The sequence below is a fragment of the Penaeus monodon genome, chromosome 42, assembly GCF_015228065.2.
Source record: "Penaeus monodon isolate SGIC_2016 chromosome 42, NSTDA_Pmon_1, whole genome shotgun sequence".
In the NCBI taxonomy this organism is placed as follows: domain Eukaryota; kingdom Metazoa; phylum Arthropoda; class Malacostraca; order Decapoda; family Penaeidae; genus Penaeus; species Penaeus monodon.
The window spans coordinates 9,345,208-9,356,587 of NC_051427.1; the positions used below are offsets into that span (position 1 = coordinate 9,345,208).

Genomic DNA, 11,380 nt, shown 5'->3' on the forward strand with positions numbered 1-11,380 from the left:
TTTTTTTTGTATTTGTGTGTCCACCATGCTACTGCTGCTCTTTCAGAGTGCAGTTATTGTTTCCCATGTGTACAGAGCCTGTACTTCTTCGAAATTAATAACATTTCTCTTGTCTAAAATTCCAGGCTTCTATTTGCTTTTCCTGTACGAGTCTCAAGTTCTTTGTCAATTCTTTCTTGAGCTTCTCTCTTACTCCAAGGTGATGGACATGACTTGGTTGACCCATGATCTTTACAACAGTATGGTTTGCCTGAGTTTGCCTCCTGATGACCAACTGGCTGGGGCACGGCTTTGTGAAACAAGTGCTCACCCTCTTCTTCAGTCAACTCCAGCATGAACTCCAACTTGTGTCCACTTTTGTTACTTAAACCATTGTATCTCCGTGCATTCTGTAGATAATAGTGTTTACCACTAGGATCAATGTACCAAGGACCACCATATTGCAGAGGGTCATAGCAAGGAAGGTTATAATCTTTGTGTGTTATCAGAATTCGGGATGTGTTACCACTCTTAAAGTCTAACACCTCCACAAAATAAATATTACGCTTCCTCACATATTCATGCATAAACTCCCTCATGTCAACTACAAAGCTTGCATTCCCGTAGACGCTCGTCTCCTCGTACGGGTTGTGGGCTCCAAACCAGATCACCTCACATGAAGGGTAATGAGAGCCCAAATGGGAATGAAGCAAAATGTGATTTTTCCTTGGAGAGAATTTCCCTAATTTCTGAATATCCTGGAACACATGAAAGTGGACAGTTCTCGAGATCTTGTTGAAAGGCTTATAGTCTTGAAGACTGAGGACAAGGGAGTAAACTCCTTTTTCAGGCAGCCAGCAAATGAAGCCATCTGTTTTCTTTAAGACTGTATGTTTTCTGTTCATATTTTGCTCTTGCACCTGAAAAGATACTGCAAATATGTACTGCTATGCTACTGATACACATAAATTAGTACATACCAGTCATATCACTAGTTCTCAACTTCTGCACTGTGACTACCCTCCAAATATGTCATGTGATATTTTGCCTCTTAACCCACTCCTGCCAGAAATAGCATGTATGTATATACATCCTATTTCTACTGTGATTTTAGTTTTACTAATTGTTTCCTCATAGATGGCTACAAGTGCTGAATCTCTAGAGTCAATTATTAGTCCTACCTATCTCACCTGTTTACTCTTATCCTTTTTTTTTCTCCTTTTTAGGGGTGGGGGAGTGCTATTAGTATTGTCAATAAAATTATAATCATAATGTCAATAGTATCGATATTATCATTAGAATAAAACATTTTCCCAAAAACTCGGGCACAGGTGAAATCAGTTGATGTTGCAAGGTCGACTAATTGACTCTGGTGCTTGAGCACATAGCAATCTATGTGTATACTAATTTCATTAAACAAAACTACAGTGGACTTTACATCTAAACAAAACTACAGCGAACTTTACATATTCACAGCAACAATGAGTTAATTTACTCCTTTCTTTAGTGTAGAACATTAGGAAAACATGAACAGTTTCTGGCCAAAAAATTACTAGTTAGATGAATATTTGCCTTAATAGTGAAATTATGCAGTAATTAACAGTAGTTTACACATTTTCCAGGGAATATGATAACTATATATGTAAAACACACTGTAGTGAAATGTTGGTGTGTCATAGAAGTCTGGGAATTATTTTTAGCATGTAGCTAGGCTGTAAAGGTTAAGAACCACTGGTCCATATTGTTGAATATTTCCTTATACCTACCATAAAGCTTGTGAACTCTATTATGTCACTTTATTATACATTTAGGCTAAACTATATACATGTTTTTTTATGCATTAATAAACTGTGTATATATATCATCAATACTACAAGGAAGTACATTATTACTTCACTGGTCAAGACATGCTGAAATGGCAAGTCTTCCAAAAATAATGAAGCATAGGGTAAGCTATTATTATCATTATTATTATTATTTTTAGTAGTAGAAGAAATATTAATAGCAGTAGCACAGCTTCCCCATCTTTGAGGCTGCAATGTGCATCTAACCGTGATTTTAATTTATTTTGTATTTATGTATAGATAACTCCACAAGTGTTTCGTCACCAGGGAGTCTGTAGCTAGTCCTACTTGTCTCTCCTATTAACCCTTTTTAATGCTATTAGCATTGTTCATAATATTAAAATAATCATGACTGTCAATGACAAACAACAACATCGATATCAATAGCATTAGAAAACATTTTTCCTGAGAATCTATGGGGTAATAATATGAGGACACATAGGCTTACTTATTGGTGCCTTGGTAGCTGAGCACTTGTTGAATGATCTACAGTAAGTGCAAACAAGATTACAAACTAAAACTACTATATACAGTACGTGTGCCTGGAAGCAATGGGTTTTGTGCTGTTTATACACATGGGTTTATACACATGGGTTTATACACAAGAGAAGCAGTCTGATTATATATATAATTTAATTGGAAAATTAGTCCTTCTAGAACCTATCTAGTATGGCCATTAAAAAAGCAACATGCATGCCTACTCACCACATCAAGGTACATTTCCTTAGCAGGATAGTAATAAAATTATAATAGAAAAAAGGTTATATTGCAAGCAATCACTAGGTAGCTGGTTCAAAATTGCCAGGTAGAAACTAATGATCCTACAATCTGTTGGTGGTTTTGTTAGGGTATGATGTTTGTCGTTGTGCTGGAAGTGATATCACCAATGCCATATAATTACTACTTTACTATACTGTTGTACAAACTTAAGGTGGTCAGTATGGTGGAGGGAGACATAGTTATGCAGTGGTTCCTAGATTGGTGTTGAAGATGGAGAAGGCAGTCGCAGTGGTGGCAATAGTGCTGGTTACATTGTTTTACTACATCAACTGCTAAGGTGTCACAACAATCCTACTCCCTTAGAATAAAAGAAAAGAAAGAAGAAGCTGATGATGATGTAATAGTACAATTTCTTCTTTTTCTAGTAGCTGCATGTTTCCAATGTCTACTTACAAGTTTATTTCACAAAGCAATTACTACCAATACTGCTACAGTGGGGCCTCCAGTTTAGTAGTTTCCATTCCATGAATAGTTCAGAAACAGGGTCGTGCTGCCATTTTAGCAAGAGAAGCTTCAATATTAGCAAACCAAGAAGAACCAGAGGAAGAGGTACCTAAAGCAACAGAGCCTACACCCATGTTTTTTTCCCTATTTTAACTCTGCTGGTTGAGTACAAGGAAAGGATAAAGGAACATGTCTTGACACCCTTCAGGAGAAGCAGAGTGAAGAACATGAGGTAATGAAATTAGACTCTCAATCAAAATGAAGTCAGTGTTGATGTAACAAGGAAGTTATTGCAAATTCTTCTAAAGATGAGCAATTTGAAAATTTGGGAGGATGGGGCTTCAAAGTAGTGTGAGTCCATAATGATAGTAATAGTAGTAATACTACTACTAATAATAATAATAATAACTGCATAAATAGTAAAAAACTAATGGAGATAATATTATCATTATTATTACTATTCTTATTGCTATTGTTATTGTTGTCCTGTTATCATCATCATTATCATTATTGTCATCATCATCATTACCCTCATTATTATTATCATTACAATTACCATCATTATCATCATTACTACTACTACTGCTATCATTATTTGTTGTAGGGCACATGTAGTTTCTTTTAGTATCAGTGTTAACAGTAAAATTCCATCTGATGGTCTTGAATACTGACATAATACTTTTTCTGGGTTTGTTTAACATTACCTTTGTCTTGGTCCACAGGTATACTGCTTATTATATTAGTTCCTGTGGAGTTGGTACACTTACTGGCAGAACAAAATTGAGCAAACAAATATATGCTTTTAATGTTGTTTTTCACCTTTATTAATGTTGATTGGCCCTTTTTTTTATAATTTAGTAGAAGACATGAAGGAAATGTAATATAAACAATGCTTTATTTTTGTAAAAATAAGATAATTTTTTACCATTTACATGCAAGCAATATTGTAAAATGCAACAAACATTCCCATGCAGAAGTTCAGTTGTAAATCTGAACACTATCGTCATTCACCAAATAATGGAGAGTAGAAAACTCCCATTAATAATAAAGAGAAAATTATTAGCAATAAGTTGTTGAAATAACTTTTAAATTCTGCATAAAAAATATCCTTTGCCAGAGAAACATTTTCTTCTGTTCATGAAAAATCCATACATATTTGCAAAGAATGGCATGAATACTTCACATATAACAAGATACTTGATATATGAAAAAGAAAGATCTGTTTTCAGGCACTGTGCTTCTCTAGAAAACTTGTGATAAAGGTATTGCTTCTCTTCACTCTTGTTACAGAACGTTTTTTCCTTCCAGCTTTGTTTTTGACTGCCTTCTCTTCAGAAAGAAAGGGAGATTCATTTTCCCTAACAACCACAGTAAATTTTTCTTGTGTCTCTTTTAAGCCCACCTTTCTCAGAAAGTGCATGAGAGCACCGGCTTTCTGATGTATAGTCTGCAGGTCCTTACTAGAATGGAAAAAAATGTATTTATATCAAGGGAACCATATTTTTCAAATTCATGCATAACAACTTAGTTTACTAATAATTTTGTGGCACATCATATATAGAGACTTCAGTTCACGTTCTCTGCCTGCCTGCCTGCCTGCCTGCCTGTCTGTCTGTCTGTCTGCCTGCCTGCCTGCTTGTCTGCCTGCCTGTCTGCCTGCCTGCCTGCCTGCCTGCCTGCCTGCCTGCCTGCCTGCCTGCCTGCCTGCCTGCCTGCCTGCCTGCCTGCCTGCCTGCCAGTCCATCCGTCTGCCTGCCTGTTTGCTGTCTCTCTGAATACTTGTATTTTTGTATTTCAAGTATTGTATATATTCTAATCTATTGATATACCTAAGTTGTGTATTTGAAATGTGAGCCCACACAGGGACTTATTCATTAAGAAGGGGTGAGGATAACCTAAGTTACCTCCTCCTTTTGAGATGTATGCTTTTGCTTCAATAAGCCTGTAAAAGTAAAATAAAGTTAAATAAAGAAAAAAAAGAAGAAAAAAAAAGAGTATCACTCTCTCTTTCTCACTCACTCATTCATTCACTCACTCACACACATCTCTCTCTCTCACTCACACAGTCTCTCTCTTAATCTTACACTCACTCACTCACTCATTCACCAGCTCACTCACTCACTCTCACACTTTACTCTCTCATTCACTCTCACACTACTCTCACTCACTCACTCACTCACTCACTCACTCACTCACTCACTCACTCACTCACTCACCTTAATGACAACCTCCCACAAACGAAAAAAATAATGAGGAGATATCAACAAGCCTTACAGAGAACAAAGTGCGTATTACTCACGTTTCGATCATGTTCCTACCTCAAAAAAAAAAAAAAAACATTATTCTTATCATGACTTTGATGTAGTTATCACAATGATAGGGAGATAAGTCAAAATATGAGGACAGAAAAATATCTAAATCTACCATTTTGTTCTATACAATTCATTAAAGGCGTATATATATATTATTATTATTACTATTATAAATAGGCTGTCTGTTAGCTGGAGGCAAATGGAAGATTATGTAGCAAAAAAAATTATAGAAATATTAAATTTAATTCTACACAATTCTTTAAAGGTATATATATATATATATATATATATATATATATATATATATATATATATATATATATATATATATATATATATATATATATATATTATAAGCTGTCTGTTAACTGGAGGCAAATTGAAGTTTCTTATGTAGCAAAAAAAGAAAAAAAAATCTAAATCTTCCATTTTTTTCTATACAATTCTTTAAAGGTCTATATTTTTTATTACGATTATAAATAAACAGTCTGTTAGCCGGAGGCAAATAGAAGTTTGTTATGTAGCTGCTTATTGGCTGACGCAAAATAAGGCGCGGTGAAGATTTCCAGTAATTAATTTCAGTACATGTGAATATATATTGCTTGCAATATATGGGCACTATACAAATATGATAATTTCGAAGTTAGAGAAATATGTAATAGCTTGATAATATTAACATTATGAAAGGAAATTAAATTTAAATGCAAAACACTACAGCAAATTTCAGCTTTTCGGTGTTTTCATGCAACAAGTTACGTTTTATCGTAATGCAGTTCGACAAACTTAGGGGAATCGTGCATTAAATACTGATAAAGTAGCAGTTTTCATTATCCTTTAGATATTTATATTAACCAGTGTCCCGAAAATTTATTCTGAATCATATGAATATTATATATATATATATATATATATATATATATATATATATATATATATATATATATATATTTCTTTCTTTCTTTTAACGGTAGGTTCATGTCTGAGCCGCCGTGGTCACAGCATGATACTTAATTGTATTTTTCATGTTGTGATGCTCTTGGAGTGAGTACGTGGTAGGGTCCCCAGTTCCTTTCCACGGAGAGTGCCGGTGTTACCTTTTTAGGTAATCATTCTCTCTATTTATCCGGGCTTGGGACCAGCACTTGACTTGGGCTGGCTTTGGCCACCCAGTGGCTAGGCAGGCAATCGAGGTGAAGTTCCTTGCCCAAGGGAAACAGCGTGCCGGCCGGTGACTCGAGCCCTCGAACTCAGATTGTCATCGTGACAGTCTTGAGTCCGACCATCCAACCATTCGGCCACCGCGGCCCCCATATATATATATATATATATATATATATATATATATATATATATATATATATATATATATATATATATATATATACATACACACGCACAAAAATATATATATATATATATATATATATATATGGTTACACACACACACACACACACACACACACACACACACACACATACACACACACACACACACACACACACACACACGCACGCACGCACGCACACACACACACACACACACACACACACACACACACATATATACACACACACACACATATACACACATACATACATACATATATATATACATATATATATATATATATATATATATATATATATTTATTTATTTATATATATGTATATATAGATGTGTGTATATATATATATATATATATATATATATATATATATATATATATGTGTGTGTGTGTGTGTGTGTGTGTGTATATATATTTATTTATTCATTTATCAGTGCAAGTGCACACACCAATCGCCGCATGCGAGTGCGTGGGCCCATCCATGCACACACACATCGCCGCGCGCGTATGTGAGCACGCGCGCTGATTTACATAACTTCAGGTAAATCGAGCCTAGATACGATGAAGTTCCTTGGGCAAGGAACTTTATCTTGATTGCCTATTTAGTCACTGGGTGGGCAAGCCAGCTCAAGTCAGTGCTGGTCCCAAGCCCGGATAAATAGAGAGAATGATTACCTAAGAGGTAACACCGTGGAAAGAACTGGGGACCCTACCACGTACTCACTCAGATCATCACAACATGAAAACTACAATGAAGTATCATGCTGTGACCACGGCGGCTCAAACATGAACCTACCGTTAATAATAATGATAAAAAAATTATATGTATACATATATATAAATATATGTATATATACAGACTTGTGCGTGTGTATATCATCATCAATAACGGTATGCTCATGTTTGAGCAGCCGTGGACCTCTCCACCATCCTTCGCCACTAAACTCGATCTTACGCTTCTCTTTCCACTTGTACCATCGACAGCCCGCAAATATCTTTGATATTGTCGCTCAGTCTTGTCTTCGGTTTGCCTCTTCCTCTGTTTCCTATCACCATCCCTATCAGCAAGTCTTTCTCAATACTTTTACTTCTCATCACATGACCAATAAACTTTAATTTCCTCCTGTTCAAGATGTCCAACAGCCGGTCTTTACAATTTATTTTTCTCAGCACTTCATCATTCGTCTTCTTCTCTGTCCAGCATATGCAAACCGAAGAAAAAAAAACTGAAGGAGATATCACCAAGCCTTACAGAGAACAAAGTGCGTATTACTCACGTTTCGATCATGTTCCTACCGCAAAAACAAAATAAAAAAAAACTTATTCTTATCATGACTTTGATGTAGTTATCCCAGATAGGAGATAATTCAAAATATGAAGAAAAAAAATATCTAACTCTACATTTTGGTTCTATACATTCATTAAAGGCGTATATATATATATTATTATTACTAGTATAAATAGGCTGTCTGTTTAGCTGTAGGCAAATGGAAGCTTATGTAGCACAAACAATTTATAGAAATATTACAATTAATATACACAATTCTTTAAATGGTATATATATTATATGTATATAGATATAGAGTATATATAGATCTGATATATTTATATATATATATATATATATATATATTATATATATTAAGCTGTCTGTTACTGGAGGCAATTGCAATTTCTCATCTAGCAAAAAAAGAACAAAAATCTAAATCTTCCATTTTTTTCTATCCATTCTTAAAGTCTATATTTTTTATTACGATATAAATAACCGTCTGTTAGCCGGAGCTAAATAGATTTTGTTATGTAGCCTGCTTATTGGCTTGACGCAAATAAGCGAGGGTGATATTTCCAGTAACCATTAATTTCAGTACCTGTGATATATAATTACTTGCAATATAAATGCCACTATCACAATTATGATTTTCGAGTTAGAAATATGTAAATACTGATAATATTAACATTATTAACGGAATAAATTTAAATGCAAACCACTAGCGCACATTTTCAGCTTTTCGGTGTTTTCATGCAACACAGTTTACGTGTTATCGTATGCATTCGCAAACTTAGGGGAATCGTGCATTAATACTGATAAGTAGCTTTTCATTATCCTTTAGATTTTATATTTACCAGTGTCCCGAAACTTTATTCTGAATCATATGATATATCATACATATATATATATATATATATATTCTCAATCTCTCATATAGAATATATATACATATATTCATATCTATATAAATGTATCTATAATATTATTATATATATATATATATATTATTTATATTATAATCTATATATATATATATATGTATATATATTTATTTATTATTTACAGTGCTCCCGACAATTTATTCCTGCAATCATATGATATATATATATATATATATATATAATTCTCATATTCTATATATATATATCTATAGTATATACATACACACGCACCACCTATATATAGGTATGGTTCACACACCCCACACAGCTACACACACACACACACCACACACACACACACACACACACACCCACACACACACACCTAACGCACACCACCATACACACACACACAAATACCACACACACACACACATATACACACACATCACACACACTCATATATACACACTACACTGGTCCCACACACATATCACACATCATACATATATTATATTATATATATATATATAGTATATCTCTTATATATATATATATATATATATATACATATAATATATATTATCATATTTAGATATATATTATAGATATTCATATCTAAATATATAATAATATATATACATATATTCATTCTATATAATCTATATATATATTTTATTATATATCTATATCTTATATATTATCTAACTATATATATAGTTCTCTAGCATGTTTATACATATTATATATATCTCTCTCTATATATAACTATATATATGATAATGTGTATATATTTAATTATATTTATTTATCAGTGCAGTGCCCACCAGACCAATCGCCGCATGCGAGTGCGTGGGCCCATCCATGCACCCACATCGCCGCGCGCGTATGTGAGCAACGCGCGCTGATTACATAACTTTAGGGAATCGAACCTAGATCCGTAAGTTTTCCTTGCAAGAACTTTATCTTGATTGCCTATTTAAGTCACTTCGAACCATTCTTGTTAACCATAAGTGGTCTTACAGTTCTTGTTGTTGTCATACAGGGCTTTTATTAGTTTGGATTATGTGTTTTTGACACTTCATATCGTTCATTTATTCCCGAGGATATCGTGCTCAACAGTATCAAAAGCCTTGCACACATAATCGATGAAACACAGTTATTGTCTTTTTTGATATTTCTCTGTTTTTTCTCTATGATCATTTAGATTTAGAATCTGTTTCTGGTACTTTTCCATGGCGCAAACCTGCTTGTTCGTCTGCAGTTTGCCTCTCTTAACTTCAACTTCATCGTTTCAGCAATATTTCACAAAATTTTGCTACTGTGACTTCATTAATGTCAATTGGTCCTATTAATTGTTCATTGGAAAGTGCGCACCTTTTTAGAGGATGGAGTAAAGTTGATTTTACCAGTCTTCTTGCATCTTCTTTTATTCTCATATTTTTTACAGAGTTTGTAGAAGTATTCAACACTTTCGCCAGCATTCTTATTAGTTCTGCTGTTATTTCTCTCTTCCCGGGGCTCTTATATGCTTTTTACTTCTTTTATGGCTTTATAACTTCGTCCTAGCAGTGGCGGTGGTTCATATTCGTTGTCATTGAGTCTAATTAATGTTGTTGTTAGATTTTTATTCTTTTGTATCAGTTGCAACCATATTGATTCCCTCTTCTTTTGACTTATTTTCCCGCTACATAAACCAAGTCCGTCTTCAGTTTTGATAGTGTCCCATTGTAGTTTGAAATTTTTCGTGTGCTGTGTCGTACTCCTTAGTAGAGTTCTTTATTTCTGATTGATAGAACAGTTTCAATTTCTCTGGCCTGTTATTTAAATATTTTTTCCTTATCTTTGGTCGCAATAATCTTGAATTTTGTATTTTGGTTTTTTGTAAATACTTTTTCAACACTGGGATTATTGTACTCTTTGATTTTAGGCATCTTCTTTTTCAATTCACTGAGTGTTTTATTCAGATATCCAGGGAATTTGTCCTTTTTCTTGTGCGATAGTTTCTTAAGCGTGCTCATCAGGAGTTCTTTTCCTTCTTCCCAACTTCCTTTTGGTGTTTTACATCATCTTCACATTCATTGAGTTTTCAATTTTGTTTGACACTGTATGCTTAATTGTTATCATAGTTTTGTAGTCGAGCTTTAGAGTTGGGTGTTGGAACGCTCCGATCTCTTTGAGTCTTATTTAAAGTCGATAGTTTAGTAGTTGGTGGTCACTGTTTTCGTCGGCACCAGGTCTTGTTTGGCATTTTTTTAATGCACTTTTCCATTTTTGGTTCAGTACAATGTAGTCAATTTAAGTTGCGTTTCTTTTGTCTGGTGAAAACCACGTTCAAGGTCTTGGGTGGTTGTGGAACAATGTATTGGCTACAACTAGATTATTTGTACTACATAATTCAATAAACTCTTTACCTCTTTCATTTATATCTCCAGGCCGATTTTCCACCGGTGTCATTTTTAGATATTTTTTCCTACTTTGGCCTTTGATCTCGCCATGAATTATTTTTAACTCTCTGTTAGGG

At 34.1% G+C, this 11,380-nt stretch overlaps 1 protein-coding gene across 4 annotated transcripts in view; it reads right to left on the reverse strand.

Moving 5' to 3' along the window:
- The window catches only part of LOC119599063, an 8,839-nt gene extending 845 nt beyond the window's left edge, over positions 1 to 7,994 (reverse strand). The window contains exons 1-2 of one of the 4 annotated variants that reach the window (XM_037948811.1): positions 7,983 to 7,994; positions 1 to 899 (exon numbers count right to left, since the gene is read on the reverse strand). The exon at positions 1 to 899 is cut by the window's left edge and continues 845 nt beyond it. In XM_037948811.1, coding sequence (XP_037804739.1) covers positions 114 to 884 — 771 coding nt within the window. In that variant the 5' untranslated portion in view covers positions 885 to 899; positions 7,983 to 7,994 and the 3' untranslated portion in view covers positions 1 to 113. The other 3 variants (XM_037948813.1, XM_037948812.1, XM_037948809.1) reach the window with 3 other exon arrangements.
- Positions 7,995 to 11,380: the final 3,386 nt, after the last annotated feature.